This window comes from Phaenicophaeus curvirostris, chromosome 22, assembly GCF_032191515.1.
Source record: "Phaenicophaeus curvirostris isolate KB17595 chromosome 22, BPBGC_Pcur_1.0, whole genome shotgun sequence".
Taxonomy (NCBI): domain Eukaryota; kingdom Metazoa; phylum Chordata; class Aves; order Cuculiformes; family Cuculidae; genus Phaenicophaeus; species Phaenicophaeus curvirostris.
This window is the reverse complement of record NC_091413.1, coordinates 4,264,123-4,287,130: the sequence shown is the minus strand read 5'-3', so window position 1 is coordinate 4,287,130 and position 23,008 is coordinate 4,264,123. Positions and strand designations below refer to the sequence as shown.

General features: G+C 42.5%; 1 protein-coding gene across 2 annotated transcripts in view; it reads left to right on the top strand.

Annotated features, from left to right (window-relative positions):
• The window catches only part of CTNNBIP1 (catenin beta interacting protein 1), a 31,923-nt gene that overhangs the window by 6,148 nt on the left and 2,767 nt on the right, over positions 1 to 23,008 (top strand). For both annotated transcript variants that reach the window (XM_069874723.1, XM_069874722.1), the window contains 3 exons: positions 10,126 to 10,214; positions 12,008 to 12,129; positions 12,689 to 12,779. In XM_069874723.1, the coding sequence (XP_069730824.1) occupies positions 12,034 to 12,129; positions 12,689 to 12,779 (187 nt within the window). In that variant the 5' untranslated portion in view covers positions 10,126 to 10,214; positions 12,008 to 12,033. The remainder of the gene's footprint in view (positions 1 to 10,125; positions 10,215 to 12,007; positions 12,130 to 12,688; positions 12,780 to 23,008) is intronic.

Genomic DNA, 23,008 nt, shown 5'->3' with positions numbered 1-23,008 from the left:
AGATTTCTACTGAGCACTAATAGCCTCATACAGATTGATTTCACAGTTCAGGGCTAATAGAATTCTGGTGACATTCAAAATGGTGCTTGGGGAGGAAGGAAATTGCATCCCTTTTCCTGAGAAAAGGGAACTCTCTTCAAGGCAAGATTTCCTTCCTTGCGATCCCGCTTTACCAAAGACTGTAGAAAGCAAAATGTCTGTGGTAAAATTGGTGTGTAATTAGGAATTTGTTTTCAAGTCATGAAGTTTAGGAGTCCTCTATTAAAGCTGACAGGATTTTTTTTTCCTTCCTCTTCTCTCCATCAGATATCTTTGCAGCGTGGTCTTGTTTGATCACCTAAAGAAGGTAACAAAACCCCTTTCCTTGTGTTTTTTGTTTTTACTAAGTCCTTCAGAGGAGAGAGGAGCCAACATACCTCTGCTTGTGGGATTAAACCAGCTGTTTAGACCAGTTGATGAAACACCACTGAGGAAAGGTCTCAAGGAGTATTATTTTATCAAGATCCCAAGCGTAGAGGTCTCTTGGCCATATTATCAAATAATACTAATGACAGTTTAAAATTATAAACTGTACATTGAATAAAGCTGAAGCCGCTTCTTTGGGGAAAGCAGCACAGAAAATTCTTTTTTGTGGCTTTTTAAAAAATTTTTTTACTCTAAAGAGGCAAGAAGAAGGTGTCATAAGAGGTGCATTTATCACATTTTACAGCAAGTTTTATTGATGTGTGAGTCCAGACCAATATTTCACGTTGTGGTCCAATGATTGGGCAATTTTGGTAGGCAGAACTATTAATCTAAGACTCTTCACTAACACTGTACTTTGATACAGCATTGTGAAATATTAAAATGCTAAGTAGTCACCAACCTAATAACAGCTCATGTTTTAATTGCTTTAAAAACTCTAGTTAGCCATAATCTCTACTGTAAAAGATCTGTAGGCATATTCGGTGTAAGGTGGCTGTGATCTGGTGTTAATGATGGTCAGATGGCAGCATGAATTACAGGGCAGCACAGGTCACGTTTTAAATTGAAAGCCATCTCTTATATGCCAGGCATCTGCTGAAAGATACCATGTTGATGAGTGCTGATGAATAGAATGGTGCTTCGGAGAGCTGGATAGTGGAGAGAAATCCTTTCAGTAAGCATAACTCGCACTGGCTGCCGTTCCTGGTTAAATATAACCATGTGGTGTGGCCAAGCCGCTGAGAAGTTGGTCAGGAGACCACAGGCAATTTGACTCCAAATATGGTACTTCTGGTTTTTGGGGGCTTTTCTTGCATGCTTGTAAATTGAAATTAAATGTTATTTTAACTGCTTACAGATACTTAAGGGAGTTTTGCCTGTTCTGATTTCATTCTGTTCCATGGTTGGTTAGGATTTGCCAACCGTGTCACTTGCCTCATTGTTAAAGTTGACTGAAACATCACATTTTTGCACTGGTTCAAGTTAAGAAACAGTTTCATGTCAAAAATCTTATTACAGATACCGTATTAATGACGCTATTCGGTTGGAAACATACCAAATACTGAAGTGCTGCTCCATTAGCACTGCTGATAATCCTTATCGTGGGCTCGTTGGTGCCTATTTGTTTCCTGTTCTGTTTCAAGCCAGTTAGGAATTACTGCAGAAGTGAGAAAAAACATCCTGCACCTTGGACAAATACACATGCACGCATCAGTTTTGACTTTCTATGCCGTTGTGTCAGCTTGTTTTAGGTTTGTTGTGAAGACTGAACCAATTTCTTGCTTCTGAAGTCAACTAATTCTTTATTGGTGTTCATGCTTCATGAGTGTAGGGTGTTGATGTCCCATATGGTGCTGGTTTTAGCCTGTTAAGGTTAGATTCTGTGATATAAATGGCAGTCTTCAGTAAAACCCGATTTTAATGCTAATGATCTATTAAGTTTTCAAAGGGTTTAGAGTCCACTGTTAGCACTTCTTGCAGGGCTTCTTTCGAAACGTGACTTGGGTCATAATGCTGATGGATGGCAGAAGAAGCGGAAGCGACCACAATTAATGGTCTCAATCTTTGTTGTGCATGTTGGTGGATTGGCCTTGGTTCAGTTTCTGCAATGATCATAGCGTAGACGTGCTGCAGGAGGCTCTGTCATTGCTGTTGATAATTAATAGTTCAAATATATGATCCTTCCTAGGTGGAGGTGTTATTTGGGTACATATTTGTACAATGTGTGTAACGCCTGCCGTGTAAAATGGAGTAGGTACACTGAGAAGAACTTGTTCTTGAGCTTTTGATAAAAGGTTTTCCTGTTATTGGTGCTCAGTTTTTTTCACTGGTTTACGATTCAAGTTAAAATGGCCTCAAGTTGCACCAGGCGAGGTTTAGATTGGATGTTAGGAAAAATTTCTTTACTGACAGTGTTTAATCTGGAGAAGAGGAGGCTGAAGGGAAACCTTGTCACTCTCTGCATCTCCTTGAAAGGAGGTTGTAGCAAGGTGGGTGCTGGTCTCTTCTCCCAAGTGACAAGTGATAAGACCAGAGGGAATGGCCTCAAGTTGTGCCAGGGGAGGTTTAGGTTGGATATTAGGAAAAATTTCTTTACTGAGCGTTGAAGCTTTGGAAGAGGCTGTCCAGGGCAGTGGTGGAGTCTCCGTCCCTGGAGGAGTTTATACAATGTGTAGTGATGCTTTGGGGCATGGTTTAGTAGGCATTCTGATGCTGGGCTGATGGTTGGATTGGACCATCTTAGAGGTCTTTTCCAACCTTAATGATTCCATGGAAATCTATGAAAATAAAGCTAACTTATTCGGAACAACAAAAGACATCTCAGGTTTCTGTGTACGTGCTGGGAAGGTCGTTCTCTGTTTCTGAATAGAGAATATTTACAAAGAGATCCATAGAAAGCATTGCTGTACAGTTTTGTTTTGATGATGGACGTGTAACACGTTTTTTATAGCAGTAATTCTTTAGCGTGGGCTACCTGGTAGTTAGAATCATTGGCTGGCTGTCATTAGTGCCTAATTTCCCATCTAGAAGATTTACAGCTTTATTATAAATAGGGGAGGAGGTGCAGGAGCCACTGTACAAGATGCTGATGGTTGAGACGAGAGCAGCGCTCATCAGCCCCTCCGTTGGAGACCTCTTGAGTCAAGTATAACATTGATTAGAATTGTTTATTTGATGGGGATAGAATTTGTGTGTAATTGCTGTAGCTGAGTGTTGTCACTTTTCAAAGGATTTTTGACAAATTCATCTTTGAAATGTGAACGTCTTTGTGAAACGAAAGCCTTTTTCTAAGGTTTTGTTGCTGTTACTACATTTAATTTCAGAGGCTTCAAGTTGACTGATGTGAACTACCTAGAAACCGGTGCTGCCTCTTTTAACTGTACGAGACACGATAGATGTCTTCTCTTTGGGAGACTGCTGCTGTGGAACAGCAAAAATAATCTGATTTTTGTGTGCCTGAAGGTCAGGAGGCAAGCATTAATTTCATAAAAACAGTGATTATAATGGTAGGATATCGTTCTTTTTTACAGGAACCTTGAGTGTTGATGTAAGAACTGATTTAGTACATTAGGAAGCTTTTATTAAATGCACTTTATTACTACTTTTGAAGTCCTTTTTGAAGCTCTGAAAGGTGATCCAGCACTGGAAAAAAACCAGCTCTATGTGTTTTGATGGATTTTTTCATGTCTAACCAGCCACACTTTGGGATGTTTGCTGTTCTTCAGGAGGGAGGGCTGTGCTGTTTTGTTAAAAATTTAAATCTAACATTTAGGAGATGTGAACCCACACAGAGACTCCAGCTATAAATTGACCCAAATCTGACACTGGGGTTCAAATTCTGAAGTCGCTAAAAGGTAATACTGAACACAGAAACGAAGGGAAAAAAGCCGTATTGAATATTTCAGCTCATTCTCTCACCTATAAATAGGTAGCTGTTATGAATTCTTCATTGCTGTATGCCTCCTGAGATGGGAATTAATCCAGTCTCCAGCTGCCTGTGACTGAAGGTCGTGAGTCAGACTGAATTAGAGGGAAATCTGCAGCAGGGGTTTTGCAGACTCTGATTCCCGACTTCAGGTTTCAGGTTGCAGCTTGGAAGGTTTGTGGGACTCGAGCTGCTCGCTGTAAAATGTCATTTGAAAATTAACAAGGCTGAATCCTTTTGCACTTAGAAGCTTCCCAGTGTGACCGTGTTTTAACTGCAGAAGGGTGGCTGTGGGGGCTAATAGCTTAACCTCAGCTAATGATAGCGTAGAGTTAAGGGGACCTCGTCTTGCTTGCTGTTAACTCAATTTGTGTAGCGCAAAGGAAACCTGCAGCGGTTGGTTTTATTCACCATAACTCCTCATCTGAGCTTTTATAATCCTGTTAATTGATGTTTTCAGCTGCCTTGAACAGAACCGGCCAGGTTCAAGAAAGAAAAAGACTAAAATTGTAGCTGAAGTAACTCCTGTTGGATTTCTTTAGGCTCTAACTCAAAATGATACAAGATATTAAAGAGGTAGTTAGCTGTGACTTCCATTTGAAAGAGCTTTGCTGTGAGTACCCTAAATTATTAAGACTAAATATGTAAAATATTATATTTAGTGACATCTTGATGCCTTTTTTTTTTTTAATTAATTTAGGCTTTGCAAATCCCTCTGTTTCATTTTATTTTTTCCCTTAGTTGTAAAATGTGTATATTAGGAATTTCAGCATTGGAGGACTGTGGGGTTGGGGAAATGCTTAATTTGAAGGAACAACAACTTACATTGCTTTCCCATTGCATTAAAGAAGCATGTCTAAAATGAAATGAGATACTTAAGTAGTTTGCCTTAAGCAAAATTCACAAACATAGCATTTTTTTTCTTTCTCTCCAGGGATGCGAAGTTCTTTTGGCTTTTCCCTTTTCTAAAAAGGGAGTGATGGGACGGGAGTCCGAGTAGTTTAAAAGTTCTTTATTATGAACCCCTCTGTGGTGTTGTCCAGCAGAGGAGCCCTTCCAGGTTTTGAATTCAGAAGAGTAGAGGCAGAAATGAGGGAAATAGAGTTAAAAATCTATAATTCTCAGTTGCTGTGTGTTGGAATCGTTTCCTCTACTGGAAGCATCCTGTCAAAGCAGTTCTTGCTGGTGAGCTTGAGTTTCCTGAGGAGCTGTTTCCATCTGTTCGTTAAACGGGCTGGTTAAACTGAATCGGAGTACGTATTTCTCCTGTCTGCGTTTATTTAAAATGAAAATATGAATCTGATGTTCTAAATGTAGTTGGAGGCAGAGTGGGCTAACTGCAAAGGTGTCATTCTGTATTGTACCCTATTGTACCGTTGTGTCCAGGTTCAGTTGTTGAATCATAGAATAGTTTGGGTTGGAAGGGACCTTAAAGATCATCTAGTTCCAGCCCTGCCATGGGCAGGGACATGCCACCAGCTCAGGGTGCCTGAGGCCCCATCCACCCTGGCCTTGTTGAAGAGAAAGCCCCGATGGTCTTTTAGTTTGGTTTTGAGAAAGATTATATTTTATTTTCATTATAAGCTTTTCAGGCCAAGTGACAATGTGGGGAAGATAGGGAAGCATCACTTAATGCTAGTGGAGAAGTTAAAAATACTTAATCCCTGGTAACAGTAGCCCAACTGCTTTGTGTTGTAGACATAGCTACAGGCCTTACGAGGAGCGGCTGAGAGAGCTGGGGGTGTTTAGCCTGGAGAAGAGGAGGCTGAGGGGAGACCTCATTGCTCTCTCCAACTCCCTCAGAGGAGGTTGTGGAGAGGAGGGAGCTGGGCTCTTCTCCCAAGGGACAGGGGACAGGATGAGAGGGAATGGCCTCAAGCTCCACCAGGGGAGGTTTAGGCTGAACATTAGGAAAAAATTCTTCACAGAAAGGGTCATTGGGCACTGTCAGAGGCTGCCCAGGGAGGGGGTTGAGTCACCTTCCCTGGAGGGGTTTAAGGGACGGGTGGACGAGGTGCTGAGGGACATGGTTTAGTGATTGATGGGAATGGTTGGACTCGATGATCCGGTGGGTCTCTTCCAACCTGGTGATTCTATGATTCTATGATCTTCTGGTTCCAAAACCATGTCCATTTTGCTCTCATCTCTAACTTACCTGCCTTGCTGGAAAGTATAACCTCAGCCTCTCAGGTTTGGTGTGAAGGGGATATTTACCCTCCCTTTTGCTGAGCGGACAGGGCTGCGCGTGCTCTTTTTGCACCCGGAGAGGTCGGTTGGGTCGGCAGGCAGGGATCGGAACGGGGATGTCGGGCGTGCTTGACTCTGCCCAGCACACATGTTGGGCCGTGCGGAGCAGCAGGCATTCCTGTGGTCCTCACCCAGCCCTTCTCCAGGCACACGCGGAATGAGGGGCTCAAGAGCAGGACAGCTTTGCTGTTGGTGTGCTGATCGGCCTTGTTTGCTGCTTGGGAAAGGGAGGGAATGTTTTTAAAGTCAAATTTATTGCTTTGGCAAAGCTGGGCTGGCAGGTTTGGCTGTAATATACAGATCTTTCGCATTTATTATTCTGTCATGTGAATCATATTAAAAATAAATGAACTAAATTTCATTCCCTGTGCCTGCCAAACAACGGAAAATTAGGTGACCCAATTATGTCCATTTGCAGCGTGTTGGGTGCAGCAGGACGAGCTCTAGGATTTTGTCTTTTAATACAGTTTAGTGAAGAATTTAATCGTTTTGGACTAAAACTACAGCTGTTGAAATGCACAGGTTAGTCTTTTTCATGAGAAAGGAATTGAGTCATGACACTGGAGAGCAGAACTGTGCTTGGCTGCAAAATAGATAAGGTATTGGCAGCTCAAACTTCCCCGTTGGCTTTGCACATCTGCCTCACCCTTACCTGGAGAGACCAGTTCCAGACTGGATGGAGCAGTGCATTCTGGATGGCTTCATCAGCCTTTGGCATCTCTCCACACCCTGAACGACTGGCACTGAACCCCAGGATTTCTTCCCTTAGACCAGGAGTATTGGTTACTGGGCTCCTGGATATCTCTGGCTATCCAGCCTTTGTGAACAGTCCCTCCCCAGCTTTCTTGTAGCCTCTTCAGGTACTGGAAGGTCGCTGTAAGGTCTCCTCAGAGCCTTCTCTTCTCCAGGCTGTGGAGATTCCTTCAGTCCAGTACGTGGCAGTTCATGTTCTTCCGTCTCCCTGTCTGTGCAGAAAATACAGATGGAAATGTTACCTTTCAGGCAGTGATTCTTAATAGAATACAAGATATCTGACAGGAATAGGTAAATAATTCTGTGGTTTTAACTATAAACACTAGGATTCATCAGTGCTGTCGATACTAGCTTGTTTATGATGTACAGGTTGAGCAAAATCTGTTTTTATCTTTGCTGATCAGCTGAAATGGAACTGCCAGCGTCCTGCCTTTGGCATGTTGCATCCTGATGCTGGTTCAGTTTCCTTGTGCTGTTGTAATTCAGTGTCATATGCTTTAAAACCATGTTATTTTTCAATTACCATGCCTTACATTTTAGCTTAGAAACTCATTAACCTGTGATGTTTGGGGAAGCAGTGTGATCTCTAAGCGACAGAACCTAAAGCTAGAACTCTGGCCTTGTTCTGTCTCTCATCTGGACATCCAGAGGGACCTGGACAGGCTGGAGAAGTGGGGCTGTGAGAACCTCATGGGTTCAACAGGGCCAGGTGCAAGGTCCTACACCTGGGTCTGGGCAATCCCTGGTTTCAGTAGAGGATGGGGATGATGTGATTAAGAGCAGCCCTGAGGAGAAGGACTTGGGGTGCTGGGGGATGAGAAACTCGACATGGATACAGGTGTGGAAGGAAACAGAACTCGGAGCTGGTGGGTACAACTGAGGCAAAGAATTACCTGACATGAGAAAAGCTTCAGGGATGGATCGTCGTGTAGCACATGGGCCTATTGCGACTCTTAAGATTATGAGCAGAACTTGTGCGAGTAATGATTCAGCTGTTCCTCAGCTGTCTTGCTAAACTCTCTCTTATATTTTGCACTTCTTCCCTCCCACCCCAAAAATACACAGTGGCAAAATATTTTTAGATCTTATTTCTTAGGGTTCATTAGAGATGAATGTGGAAACGTTGATGTGCAGTCGATGACGTTGGGAGTGTGAGCTGCTGTTGGGAATAGGTGAGACCTATTTGTAGGAGAACCTGCTTGTGGCTTTGGGCTTCTTACCAGGCCTTGTATTATTATTTTGTTCTCTTATTTTTAACAATAAGTAATGAAACCCGATTTACTTCATTTGTGCCAGTAATTTTGGAGCTGTTAGCAGTAACGGTGCCATTGTTAGAGGATGCGCCCTGTGGTTTAGCAGAGAAGTCCTCACGTTCTGGTGAGCAAGCTTCATGTTCCACCTGTGTATTTGCTGTGCCAGTGGTGAGGTGAGTTCAGTGGGAGGAAGCCCTGGGGATTGGACCAAGGCAGCGTGTTTTGAGTGCTGCTGATGGCAGAGAGACTCAACTTTATTATGACAGTGAGACTGTCTGTGAAATCAGCCTTTGGCTGGTCATGGCAGTGGCCCGAGGAGGTTGTTTCAGGTCTTGACTGAATCCTCTGAGTTTATTGGGTTAGGAAATCATTTAATCTTTCTGCTTTCATTTGTATTTGGTGTTAAATATAACAAATGCATAGATTATTACTTGCAGTTTGGGATGGGGTGTGGAATTTTAATAGTAATATCCTAGAATCGTAGAATAATTTGGGTTGGAAGGGACCTTGAAGATCATCTAGTTCCAACGCCAAGTATGAATATGCTGTTACTGCCACTAGGACAGAAACGTGTCTCAGAAGTGGTCGCTCCTCATGCTCTAATCCTTTCCTTTAGGAAGGAGTTCATGCAGTTGTGCGGTGAGTGTTTGTGCAGTGGTGAGAGCCTGTCTTTGAAATCCATGGAAATGAGAACAGCAATTAGTTACTGCAAACGGTCCTGTTGTCAGCGCTGTGGATAATCTTTCTTGGGACTGCCCTGCCTATTTAGGGGGCAAGAACAGTGGGAACTAATTAGCGAGGTAGGGCTTAAATAATCCTTTCAGAACAGGCAATTTCTGTCCTCTGGAGAGATGAAATGACTCTTTTAAGCCATTGATAAAGCTCAGCTGCTTCCAACACTTGTTAGTAACAGATGCTGTAGACAACCTATGGGTGAAGCTAACAGGTATTTTGGACTCTGTTTTTCTGTTTAAACTCCGTGTACAGAGCAGATGAGTCGCTCTGGTTACTCCTCTCTTGGTTCCCTGCTAGTAATGACATCTGCACAGGGTGGTGAAGAGCCATGACTGAATTCATTAGTTTGGATCTGCCTTCACTTGTTGTCCATGAAGAAAAGGGGAGAGAGTGTATTTGGTCAGTTTAAGCTGGACTTTATCAACAAATAGTGCAGGTATACATATCTTCCCTAATCAGAAACTCTTAATTAATAAAGATTCTAGCTGTGCTGGTGTCCTGTGTAGCAGGCACTTACTATTTCATTGCACATTACAGAGAGCTTGAATTATCACCTCGTTTGTGAGACGGAGCTGCTTGTGATGGATGGGAAGAGTTACGAATTGTTACCATGTCCCAGTACCCAGTGTCAGTTGTAAAATATTCAGTAATATGTCTGGAGTCTGAAAAAAAAGAAGTCTCTAACTGTTAGCTGTTGGTAATCGAGCAGTGAGGTTGGTCTGAAAAACTCTGCACAAAGGGTTTTCCAGCCCAGCTTTCAAGTGCTGGTCTCAAAATTGCTATATTCAGATAACATACACATAGTTGAAAACGATAATTTAGGTCAAAATTAGCATGCTTTACATTTCTCCCTAGTTTTCTTTAAATCTGTGGTAAGCTACGCCTGTTTTTGTTGGTTTCTTACAAGAAAAATTGTATGTCACACCATTTATTGCTTTTTTTCCAGGGAGTTGGGTTTTATGCTGAAAGCTTCTTAGAGAATGCAAAGCTTGAATGCATTTCATTCCCAAGTGATTGGGAATGGCATTGGTATGGGCAGGGTGTAAATCTTGCAGATGAAGAATGTCTTGACCTTTGAAAAAATTTTGTTCTTTAAGAATAAAAAAGGGTCTACAAACTCCAGACAAGCCAACAGTTCTGTGGATTTTGGCTAGACCAAGTTTGTGATTCAAAGCGTATTAAGTGAAGGGTCTTTCTGGTTTTCAGCTTTGAATATTTCTGTAATGTTTTGCTTATTTGTTTCCACAGGGCAGTTTCCTCGTTTGTTTTTCCTGCTACATTCATTAACTGGGACTGAACACGTGGATTGTCTGCTCTGCTGTGGTTTTTAGAAGCAGGTATGTTGGCAGGGAAGTCTGTGATGTAGTGTTTGAGTAGGGGGATGACAACTTCATCTTTGTTCCAGAAAGAATTGTAGGGTTAGGGAAATTCTACTGAAGTAACATTTTGTTATGAGTAGCATATTAATGTAGCTTTCTTGAGAAAGCAAAGTTGATGAGTGCTTTGATAAGAGTTTTCAGTCCTTCATTTATAAAGCTGCTCTTGTCTTGGCATAGATTCGTTTTGGAAGCTGTTGTGGAAATGTACTGATTTCGTGTGTGCTGGGTGTGTCGTCATCCTAAACAGTGTCTTAGAACAGCTTTGTGCAATAGGACCAGAGATCCGTTCCAGTTCTTCATGCTGGGGTCTCACTCTTAAGATTTTTGTCTTTCTGCTTTGTCAAAAACCTGTGGTGGCTGAGGCTGTCACACAAAATAACTGTGCAGTGTATGAAGAGCAAAGCAGTGTTGCTTTGTAATCCTAATTGGACCTCTTTGTCCAAAAATTTTGATAGCTTTCAAGCCATACTGAGTGCTTTTTCGCCCCTGTTGCTTACCAGCTTTGTGAAGCATTTGCTTAATGAGCAGACTTTAGTATTTTTACCCTTCCTGTTAAATAAGTGGCTTCACAAAAAAATCCATCTTGGCTGGAGTTTATTTTAGAAGAACCAGGTTTAGACAGATTTCCATCACCTCTTTTTAAAGTTGGAGAAATTAATATACAACTGGAAGACTTTTATGATAGAAAACAATGAATAATGACATGCGTAAACCACAAATCTCTTGCAATATCTCATCTGTAGAGGAATGTGGTCTTTCCAGCTGCCATGGGGGCAGCCCTGGCATTTTCTCGGTGCTTGTGCCTGGTGCCACCTATGGGGAGAGGACCCATATAATTTGTGCTGGTTTTAAACTCTAGGTGTGTTACCATGTTTTGGGCTTTTGCTGTTGTGCTTTTCTTTTCTCTCATTTGATTTCTTTGGCTACCAGTACAGCATTTTCCCTGTTCAAGTAGCAATATTCTGAAAAAAAAGAAGACGTATATATTAGTAGACTGTTAAGAACCGGTCACAAACTTTCAGACTTACTTGGTATCTTGATAAATGCTTGTTGTCCTATCAGTCTCTGGATATGTGTATCTCGATGTGTCTTCCTCACTGTCTTGTTTTGTTCACTGTCTTGCTTTTGCCATCACTTGTTAGCGCTCAAATTGCCCAGTGGACCATGTGCTTGTTCGAGTTGACACAACAAAACTGTGGGCTTGTTTGAGTCCCCCTTCAGAAAGCAGTTTGCTGAATATCACAAAAAACGCAATCACCTTGCACGTTTACAGGCTGCAAGTTTCCAAGCAGAACAAAAAAGGGAGAGGAGAGAGACTTAAGAGTGTAGATTCCATCCAGCTTTTGCTGAGCTTGACGGCTGTGCCTTCTGCATCTTATTTTCATACTGGTCGTGCTTATTTATGGGAGAAACCCCAAACTGCGAGCTCTTCTGTCAGAGTGATTCTTTCATCTAGCTGTTAGAATTCTCTTTTTCTACTCATGCGGTAATGTAACAACAGCTAATGAGCTGGGAGGGATGTGAACATCAGCCTCTTTGAATATTGGAGCTGCACATGTAAAGCCCAATTTAGCTGTTCAGATTTGTAAGGATTTCTCTGATGAAGCATGTGATTAATTATTCTCTCAGGCTATTAAGTGGTCTGCCCACTGGTGAAAAACAAGTCGTTTGGAAATTAAGCTTTCTTATTATTCCTATTATGCACCATTACCTATTTTAGTCTGTCTTTTTTTCTGATCTTCTATCTTCAGGAAATCCAGGAGCTGGCAGGAGGGGAATGAACCGTGAGGGCGTCCCCGGAAAGAGTCCGGAGGAGATGTATATTCAGCAGAAAGTGAGAGTCCTACTCATGCTGAGGAAGATGGGATCAAATGTAAGATGTGCTGTTATAGTCTGTATTTTAGAATCATAGAATCATAGAATGACCAGGTTGGAAGAGACCCACCGGATCATCGAGTCCAACCATTCCTATCAAAATTTTGTGGCTTTCCAGATGTAATGTTGTAGTAACTGGGATAGTGCTTACTGAGATGGGCAGGAAATGGTTTGGTTTTAATACTGGGTTGTTTTAATTTGCATTGATATAACAGTTATCTGCAGCTAAATGTGATTTATTTTTGCTTAACTATTATGAGGCTTGTGATGCCTGAAACTAAATCCGAACATCTGATAGCTTCTCAATATACAGTCAGGTTTTTCATGATTGGAAAACCAGCGAAATTAAGCAGCTGGTTTAGGGTGATTTTTGAATCTCTCCAGGAGTGTATCATGTACTAGTTTGTTGCTGGCATCATTCGCACAAATAACAGAGATTAAACTGTTAAAGAGTGGAGTAGAGGCAAGTGTGATGTTACTTATTGAGAAGTCAGAGATAATCTCTTCAGTCTCTCTTCATTTACCTTTTTGCTGATGGTCTTTCTGTATGTTCCCAGCTGACTGCCAGCGAAGAGGAGTTCTTGCGCACGTATGCAGGTGTAGTGAATAGCCAACTTAGCCAACTTCCTCAACACTCAATCGATCAGGGTGAGTACTGCGCTTGCTTGCCTTGTGTTTATTTCATCTACAAGAAGAATCTTGGAGAATATCAAATCTGGGTTCCTGTATTTCTGTAACGATGGGCCACCTACCTAAACGCAGCCTCCAGTCTGGGACATGCAGTGATCTTTAGAAGAGAACTAGACTGCATTGTTCAACAGGTTGTTTGATTTTAACAGGTGAAGTCAGTCTTGGATGTACCTAAGCTTGGTTAGGTTATTTAATGGTTAGAGTTATTTAATAGCTTATTCTCCATGTTGGAACGGGTCCAGAGGAGGCTACAAGGATGATCCAAGGGCTGGAGCACCTCCCATACGAGGACAGGCTGAGAGACTTGGGGTTGTTCAGCCTGGAGAAGAGAAGGGTCCAAGGAGACCTTATAGCGACCTTCCAGTACCTGAAGGGGCTACAAGAAAGCTGGGGAGGGAGTGTTCACAAAGACTTGTGGTGATAGGACTGGGGGCAATGGGGATAAACTGGAGAGGGGCAGGTTTAGACTGGACCTAAGGAGGAATTTCTTCACCATGAGATTGGTGAGACGCTGGCCCAGGTTGCCCAGGGAAGCTGTGGCTGCCCCATCCCTGGAGGTGTTCATGGCCAGGTTGGATGGGGCTTGGAGCCCCTGATCCAGTGGGAGGTGTCCCTGCCCATGGCAGGGGGAGTGGAACTGGATGGGCTTTAAGGTCCTTTGCAACCCAAACTATTCTATGATTCTGTAACTCAGACGTTGATGACCAATGTCCTATGAACTGTGTACACATTTATAGCTTCCTAGTCTATGTAATGCGTTAAATAAATAGAACTTGATTGTTTTTTGCTGTAGGTGAAGTTAGATTCAGATATGCATAGGTCCATCTAGTTCTGTGTAAGCCTTACTGTATTCAGCACGGATCCTCTGCGTAAGATGGCTTTCATATAAATTTTTATGTCTATTCTTAAACAAGGCATCTGTGCCTGTAAAGGAACAAGACTGGGGGTAGCAAGGAGTTTTTGTATATGTCAAACCGGGAGCTTCATAACGAAATAAAATATAAAGTAGGTATAGATGTCTAAGGTACAAAAGCAATTTTTTGTACTTATGGTAACTTAGCCTATGACTCCTGTTGCTTGATAACCCTTGATAACCCTTTACTCCCAAACCAAAATGGAATCAGCTGACAATCTCTTCGGATTTTTGCATTTCCATCAATGTGGAAGTTAAGTGCAACATAATTATTTCAGAAGAGTAAGAGAGAAAGCTTAGCAATAGGAAGATTTGTTTTCTGTTTTGTTTCTTCAATTTGCACAGTGTAATTAATTTCCAGACAGGGGTAATAGACATGAAATAAGTTCACAAATCTGCTTTGGCTTGTTTAGATTCCCATGAAGGGGATGAAGTACGTACTGCTTTTGTGAGTTCTTAGCAGAAGTCTTGGTAAACAATTGTGTGGTGCTACTCTCAATCTACTGATTTCTTCTGAACCTAAATGTTTCTTTCTGAATTCTTTTTTTCTCCCCTTCACAGGCCTCGTGCCAGATCATTTTCATAATATAAGAATTGGTATTGAAGGAAAATTCTGAGCCTTGTATGCCAGAAAGATCTGACTGGAGCAGAAATTTAATATAGATATAAGACATTTAGGAAACCATTAGAAACACAACCTGCACCAACTTGCTCTTCAGTTTTAAGCCTGTGTTCATTCCCTACATAGCTGAGGATTGATGGAGATAGATATACTTGTGGATTTTGGCTCAGAATTCATAAACTGTTCTGCCAGTTGAAAGTGAAAATTTGCCAGTTTCTCATCAAAAGCTGAGGAAAACACATTCAGTTGAGAGAGACTTCAGTGTTACCCCTAAGTAGTTACATTTCTCACAATGAGGATGTATGCTGAGTTACCTGCGCTTTGGCGAAGAAGAGAGAATAAAACCAGGAGCCCAGCCAGGGAACGCAGATGCTTTGTACAGCTGTGCTCTTACCTGGGCTGTTCTAACTTTGTCTGAACTGTCTGGTTTTATTATCTGTAAAATTATGTTTTCTCACTTTACAGAGGGCTTTTTTGTAACTCAAAAAATTGGATTTTGACCTAACTTCTAAATGTAATCAAAAGAGAGACCGGCAGTTACTTGGTCTCTGCTTCTAGGCTCACTAATCGTGCAATCCAGGAAATGGAATGGCTTCATAGAATCACCAGGTTGGAAAAGACCTCTTAGATCATCGAGTCCAACCTTTCCTACCTGCCACTAAACCGTATCTCTGAGCACCTCGTCTACCTGTCTTTTAAATAGTTCCAGGGATGGGGACTCCACCACCTCCCTGGGCAGCCTGTTCGTACGCTGTTCAAAAAGTTCTCTTTGCACCATCTTTGTACGGATGCTGATTTATCTGTCGTTATTTTCTTAAGTCCTCCAAGAATCATAAAACTTTGTGGATAGGGAAGCGAAGTCTCGCTGTTGATGCTTGCTTTGATCCGATCCGAAACACTGCTGTCTTCCTTGGGAGTTCTGGCCCCACGATCTAACTTCAGTCCAGAATGATAATGAAGCTGGTGGTCTGATAATTAAGCTTTTTCTTGGTTGGGGGTAAGACAACAAAGAAGGGAAATGGTTAAAGATGTGGAAAAGGATGTTGGTTCTTTTCATATTCAGATAGGCCATCTCTCCAAATTAAGTGGTGAATGGCATGAAGAGCAAATGAACACGAGCAAACCTAGCCAACTAGTTTTCCCCTTGGAGAAAGATGAAGCTGGACTGTGCTGTACACATAGAAGTGATTTTAATTCATTGCTCAGTACTTTTATTTCCTTAGAAATCTCTCCGCATTTCCAGCAGTCAGGGATGGTAGTGATGCTCTTTGCCCTGTGGCTCACGACGCAGGGATTGTTGCCATCTGTCTGTACCTTTTTCTGTATCCTGCTGTTGATGAAACAGGATTATGAAAGCGTTGGAAACAGAGAATACAAATTGCCTTGGTGTCCTGTTTGGCATCCTAAGGGAGATTCCGTCTCCACTAGATGGCATTCTCTTGCGCTGAAAAACCCCATCCCAAGTCCATACACTGAGGTACTTCAATATTTTGTGTCCTTCGAGGTTGCTTAAAGGAATTTTCTTCCCTACTTTTCTGCTGTTTTCATTGAATCTCCTCTGGGGGTTTTTCTTTTTGCCTTTATGCAACTTCCCTTATGCAACAGCTAAAAGAGCTGTTACTTATGGAGTAGCTTACAAAGAGTTCCTATGTCTGTGGAGTTCGCATTCTTTTCTTCCCGTAGTAGGACAGATCGCTCTCAGCTGAACTTGTCCCAGACCTATCTTTAGACTCGTTTTCCTCCACCAGGCACACAAAAGACAGAAAGCTGATTTCATACCCCCGTTTCATTCCAAAAAAGGGAATGACCTCCTTGGCCTTAGCACTCTAAAAGCTTTGTTATAGACCAGCAGTATTTTGTGTGTCACTAAAAAACGCTGTAGTCCTGCTCCAGCGTTCCAGGAAGGTCAGTTTTTCTGTTGTTTTTGAGATGAGTCTAGAGGATGGATGCTCTAGAAATTTGTATGTGTGTCACAGTCTCTATTACAATTTTTATGTTTTCCTTTGTTGTACGTCCATAAAATACTGCCTTGGAACAGCTGGCAGGTAATTCTTTGTGTGAATCAGGTAATAATAACAACACACATCCAGGGCTGCCTGATGTGCTGTAGCAGAGAGCAAATGAGAATTAGAGTGGATCTTCCTAGTGTGTGTTCTCAACTCTTTACATTCATAGCCACAACTTATATTAAAGCAACAGATCTATGCAGGGAACTTGAATGACCAGGACGTGTTCTCCAGTCTCATTTTTTTTCTTTAGTTCCATCTCAATTTTCCTTTTCTTTTCAGCGTATTCCAGAATCTCAGGGGATGCGTTGTCCCTCAGTGTGTTGACTTTGATATGCTTCTCTAGAGGTGCTGTTTCCCTAACACAAGCTACAATCCACCAAGGGATGTTGAGGCGATTCAGATGTCCAGATTCTGTTCATAGTTTAATATTTTAGCTGTTCTTATTAATACTATGGCTTGTTCACCCCTTCTCTTTCGCTGATCCAGACAGTTGTGTTGCATCCAGGACAGTTACAAGGCTCATCTGATGTATTAGAAATACTTTATTATTCATTGAAAGGTGAACTTTCCAGTAACCCAGGAAAGCCTGAACAACAGTTACAAAACTCTAAACTGAAGTATTTAATACTTAAATTTAGTATGAATTGAGATACTAAGCATTAATATCATGCTCACCATTTTTAATAACCCTTTTTATTTTGAGGTCATTGCCACAATGTATTTAACACCTGTCCTGGGCTGCATCCAAAGCAGCGTGGGCAGCAGGGCAAGGGAGGGGATTCTGCCCCTCTGTTCCTCTCTGGTGAGACCTCACCTGGAGTGTTGTGTCCAGTTCTGGAATCCTCAGCATAAAAAGGAGATGGAGCTGTTGGAATGAGTCCAGAGGAGCCTACAGAGATGATCCGAGGGCTGCAGGCCAGGCTGGATGGGGCTCGGAGCCCTTGATCCACTGGGAGGTGTCCCTGCCCATGGCAGGGGTTGGAGCTGGGTGGGTTTTAAGACCCCTTCCAACTTAAACTATTCTGTGAGATTCTATATTGAAGTGCAGAATATAGGGCATTTTTCTTTACTCAAGGATCTTTTTCACTGACATCTGTGGGTTGTTTGTTGTTTTGGTTTTATGGCTCCAAGAATAACTGAAGAACCCAAAGTTATCTCTGCTCAGCCAGGGAGCCGATGTCATCGTGAGCTGGTTTGAGCTTTAAACATATTGGTTGCCTTCCCTGCACTGCAGCAAGAACTAAGGCAGCTCAGACTCATTAGGTTGCTTTAGCTTGAAATGATGAAATTAAGGCTTTCTCACGTGTGTTTAATACTAGCCAAATGCCTTTAAGGAAGTTATGTGCACAGAACCATCTCCTGCATAAAAAACCCCTATTTCTTGTTTCCCAGCTACTTGCATTTTGAAATGGTGAGCTAGCACTGGGCTTTCTTAAGTCGCTGCTCTGACAGATCTGTAAATGGAAGCTGTGCAGCTAGTAAGCATGATATGTGAATTATACTAAGACCTTGGTGATTACAGCTCTGATGTTCCTATAGCAACAGGAGTGTCGTGCTGGTTCTTGAAGGAAGCTGGTCCCTTGGGGAGGGCAGAGCTGAGATGCAAACACATGCCTCAGCTAGGTTGGATGTGGATGGAAGGGCATTTAAAATGAACCCAGGCTGCTTATGGAGTTAGGAGGGGGGACCAGGCTCATGAAATATCAGATAGTGCTAGAGAAATGGAGATGGAGCTCTTCTCAGTGTGGTTTTCTTTTGAGCAGGATGCTTGTTTTAATGTGCTCCTCCTCTCAGCAGTTCGTGTTGTATTTTTAGAATGCCAGGCTAGGATACCAGTACTGGGAATTTCAGACGAAAGGTAACGTTTAGAAGACAGTTGCTGGAAGGTGATGGAAGAAATGTGTCTATACCGAGCTCTTGAGGGGAGTAAAGAGTATTTTTTAATTTGGCAGCCTTCAAAGATTTATGGCAGGCTTAACCTGATTTCTAAAGGGTTTTTGGATTTAATTAATTTTGCAGGTGACTACAAACAAGTCAGGTGTATGTGTCTATTCATCATTCAGAGAACACTCAAATAGCAGGGGTTACATGTGTCATGTGTACGATCTTTACTGCTGTGCAGTACAGTTGTTTGACCTTCAGATCATCTTGGCTCACTAAGACTGAAGTCTGAGTGCTGTTAAAGAACTGCGAAATTCAGCAATCCAAACAACTGCAATTCAAAGCTGTTGCAGCAGGAATTTTAGGAAAGTTAGTGGGGTAAAACTATCACTGTTGCTTTTTAAGGTAGGATGTAGGCCCATCAGTTAATTGTTGTTACTCCTACAAAGGATGAAGGGGAGAAATAAGGCAGAAATGGGAGAAGTATTTGTGTGTATGAAAGTTTGTAGTGATTAAAGCTTTGCTCGTGAAAGAAAATGGGGAATATTTGGTTGCGTATATCCGAGTCTCTGTTTCAGTGTAGAAATGTGTGCCCAGAAGTGGGAAGGCTGTGCAGAGAGACGTGGTGTGTAGAGAATGTAGAAGGTCGGGTAAAAATGTGCCTTTTTCATTGTTCTGTGCATTAATTACTGGAAGTGCAAAAGTCTCTGAAGGATGTGCTAAAAGTAAACCTGGTTCACCATCCTATTGTCTTAGTCACGGCTGTTGGCAATGTGCAGCTTCACTTTATAACCTGTGCTCTGCTTTTTAAATTTTCTTACTTGATTGGAAAGAAAACATCCATCATGGGAGCCAAGTGGGACCACGGCAGAAATCCTATTCACCGGTTCTTTAATCCTTCCTTTCCTTTCACCACATAGAAACCCCTGCTCTATTCTCTAGACGTGTTTACAGCTGTGCATGAGCTGTGGAATTGCTTAATGAGCAGTCTTGTTAGAACGGTTTCGTTTAGCTCCGGATGGTTTGGGTTGTAGGACTGGACTTGAACAAAACTTGCTTTTGTGCTGAGAAATGTGGATGACTTTCTTCTGGACAGGTGTCACCCAGGCTTTATGTTACAGGATATCTTCAGAAATAGTCGTGCTCCGTAAGCGGCTTCTGGAAGGTTGAGGGCACTGATGAGAGTGAACCTTTCGTTTGCAGGTGCTCTTACCCTCAGTCGTGTTCAAAAGAGAAGTTTTCCATTCTGTTTTCAGATCATTGAAATGCTCAGCTGAAACCAGCAGGACTTCCTGCCCTTGGAGAGGTTGTGGCATTGTTGTAACTATAACTACTCGGCTTACAGACACGAAATTCTCTTCCCTTTGTACAAGTTCTCTCAACAAACCGGTTGCGGATCTGGGAAATACTATTGCTTTTTCTTTCCCAGTCAAGAGTTGCTGTGCTTGTGAAGAATGGACAAGTCCTGAATAACGAACGGTCTTGTTTATTAGTGAATATAAAATGAGTCCACAAGGTCTGATACGCAGAGGGCAGCGATAGATGTGTTGGAAGTGCCCGGGTTGATGTTGTCTTGGAACCACTGGATTGTGGTGTGAAGTAAGATGGTTCTGTACTCATAACTTCAAGTGAGCGTCAGATTCTGTAGCCTGCGAGAATGTTCTGTGTGGCTGCTGCTGTTTGGACAAAGGATATAATAATATATCATCTCACGAGGTATAAAATTGGATCTTTAATGTGGGAATAAAAGAAATTGGCATAGACTTGAGTCTTTACTGCAAGATGTTCTGTTGGGTGTTGTGCCCTCGGGTTACCCACCCACTTACCTGTCTGCCTTGAAGGTACTATTATCTTTTATTTGATAGATCAAATTGGCTTTTTAAAGGTAATTGCCTGAGGCTGTGGCAAATGCTGACTTGCCTGTGATTCCTGCAAATGAAAACATTGGTGGTTCTACTGAATAACAAAAGGAACCGAGGAGGGAGCAGGAAATAAAACTGTTCAGGATTGTGTGTAAAATTCATTCTCCATCCACTGTTCTATTTCTTCCTTTAGGATGCACATAATAATTCAGTAATACTATAGATATTCAAGGGTTTTCAACAGGGATGCTGGTCGATGAGAAGCTCGACGTGAGCTGGCAGTGTGCGCTTGCAGCCCAGAAACCAACCGCGTCCTGGGCTGCATCCAAAGCAGCGTGGGCAGCAGGGCCAGGGAGGGGGTCCTGCCCCTCTGTTCCTCTCTGGAGAGACCTCATCTGGAGTGTTGTGTCCGGTTCTGGAACCCTCAACATAAGAAGGAGATGGAGCTCTTGGAACAGGTCGAGAGGAGGGCTAGAAGGATGATCTGAGGACTGGAGCACCTCCTGTACGAGGACAGGCTGAGAGAGTTGGGGTTGTTCAGCCTGGAGAAGAGAAGGCTTCGAGGAGACTTTCTAGTGACCTTCCAGTATCTGAAGGGGCTACAGGAAAGCTCGGGAGGACTGTTTACAAAGGAATTTCTTCACCATGAGAGTGGGGAGGCCCTGGCAAAGGCTGCCCAGGGAAGCTGTGGCTGCCCCATCCCTGGAGGAGTTCAAGGCCAGGTTGGATGGGGTTTGGAGCCCCTGATGCAGTGGGAGGTGTCCCTGCCCGTGGCAGGGGGTTGGAACTGGATGATCTTTAAGGCTCCTTCCAACCCAAACTATTCTATGATTCTGTGATTTTCACCCTACATTCTCTATTGTACTCTTGCTTTTTCTTCCAAATAGAGTATAGCTTTAAAATTAGGTTTTTTTCTGTTTTCCTGTTGCATCAACAAACTGTTTCTTGTCCTCCCTCCTCTTATTCCAAGTCCAGGCAAATGTCAAGTTATCAGACGTTCATATTGACGGTGATGCTAGTGTTGGAGCTGTGCCAGGCGGGCCGAGAAAATCCTGACAGGAGCTTGCTGAGTGGGAACGGGCTCTTCGGTGATAGCTGCTTGGATTCTCACAGCCAAAATGAGCTGCAGAATTCCCAGCATCCTTTTGTGCCTAAAGCTATTTCTGCTCATCATGTGCTTTAGCCGGCTGCGTACTATGCGACTGCGCATAGAAGGCTGCCGAGAGCCGGAATAACCGAGACAGGCAGAACTACCCACCTGTGCCTTTATGGGGTTGCATGATTATCTGGAATGAAGTTTCTTTTTCAGCGTGAAACTTGTAAGGATGCTTGTAAGGATTTTTTTTATCATATTTAGACTGGAGAAAGGGGAGACCCCAGGGAAACAAGCTGCTAATCCAGCCCATCTCTGGTGCTAGCGTGATGTCATCTGTGATTCTGTGGTTGCTAAGCTACTCCAGCTGCTCTGGAATTGCAGAGCAAAGCCTCCTCGACTTTAAAGGGGGAGGCGAGTGAAATGCAGTGGCATGGGTTGTGCCTTATGTGCCCTTGCTTTGTTAATGCTTCTAAGTGTCATTACTCCCCTCTCTTTATAGCATAGACTTATGGGTGTGAACTGGAGAGGGGCAGATTTAGACTAGACATGAGGAGGAATTTCTTCACGATGAGAGTGATGAGGCCCTGGCCCAGGTTGCCCAGGGAGGTTGTGGCTGCCCCATCCCTGGAGGGGTTCAAGGCCAGGTTGGATGGGGCTTGGAGCCCCTGATCCAGTGGGAGGTGTCCCTGCCCATCGCAGGGGTTGGAACTGGATGATCTATAAGGTCCTTTCCAACCCAAACTATTCCATGATTCTATATCTTTTCAGAAGCCGTGCAAATAAAGTCTTTCTTTCTATAGAGGCTGATATTTTTTATGCGTTAAAAGAAAAATCAACACAGCAACTTGTTAATTCAGAGCTGGATCCTAGTGCTATATATCATTTATGTTTTGATCAAGGAAAAAAACAGTTTGTGGAGGAGATGAAAAGGGAGATGACTGCAGGGCTTCGGAGTGTTGGCAAGAGGGAGCATCAGAGCAGTTTTTGATGTAGTTCTATAAGAAATGGGAACTACATATGAAAAACTAACTGCTTCTTGGTCCTTAATGTTTCCTTCTTTGAGTGCGTATAGCAAATAAATTCTTAAGTGTATAAAAATAAATATGGCTACATTTTGTAAGCATTGATTTAGTTTTAAGGATATTACCAAGGGGAAGTTACAACCTTTTCTTTTCCCCCTTTTCTTGACCACATTTCCTTCTATACTGCAACTAAAGACCCAGTTAGATAACTGAAAAATGGATTTCATGTAATGGTAACAGATAAGGAATTTTTCTCTTCATTTTACCTCGTGTGCTATTCTATTTCTTGATATACTCCAAATAAGACGAGAATTTTTATATGCAAATGCTCCCTCCAACTTGGATTTGACCTTAAAACCCAGTAAGAGAGTTCTGTGGAGCTGATCGTTTCCTTGAATGGGTCAGACAGTCGATGTCGCTCTGGGCATTTCCTACTTTGTTGTCTAATCCTTTAATAGAAGCTTTGGAGAAAAACTCATTAAGCAAAATTAACCCAAGCAGACCAAATCAATTAATGAAGGCCAAAACTGTCACTGGGTCATCTGTTGCAGTTAAACACTTGGGATGAGTTGAACGGAGGAGATAATTTTTAGAAGTCATGTAGATAATGACTGGAGGATTCATTGTATTCCTGAACAGTTAGAGAAATGCTGATTTACAGATGAAAGGAAGTATTTACTATTATCCTGCTGAGGTTCAGCAGGGCCAAGGGTCCTGTCCCTGGGCAGTCCCGGGTTTCAATAGGTGATGGAGGTGATATGAACTTAGTGTTCTTTACAAGC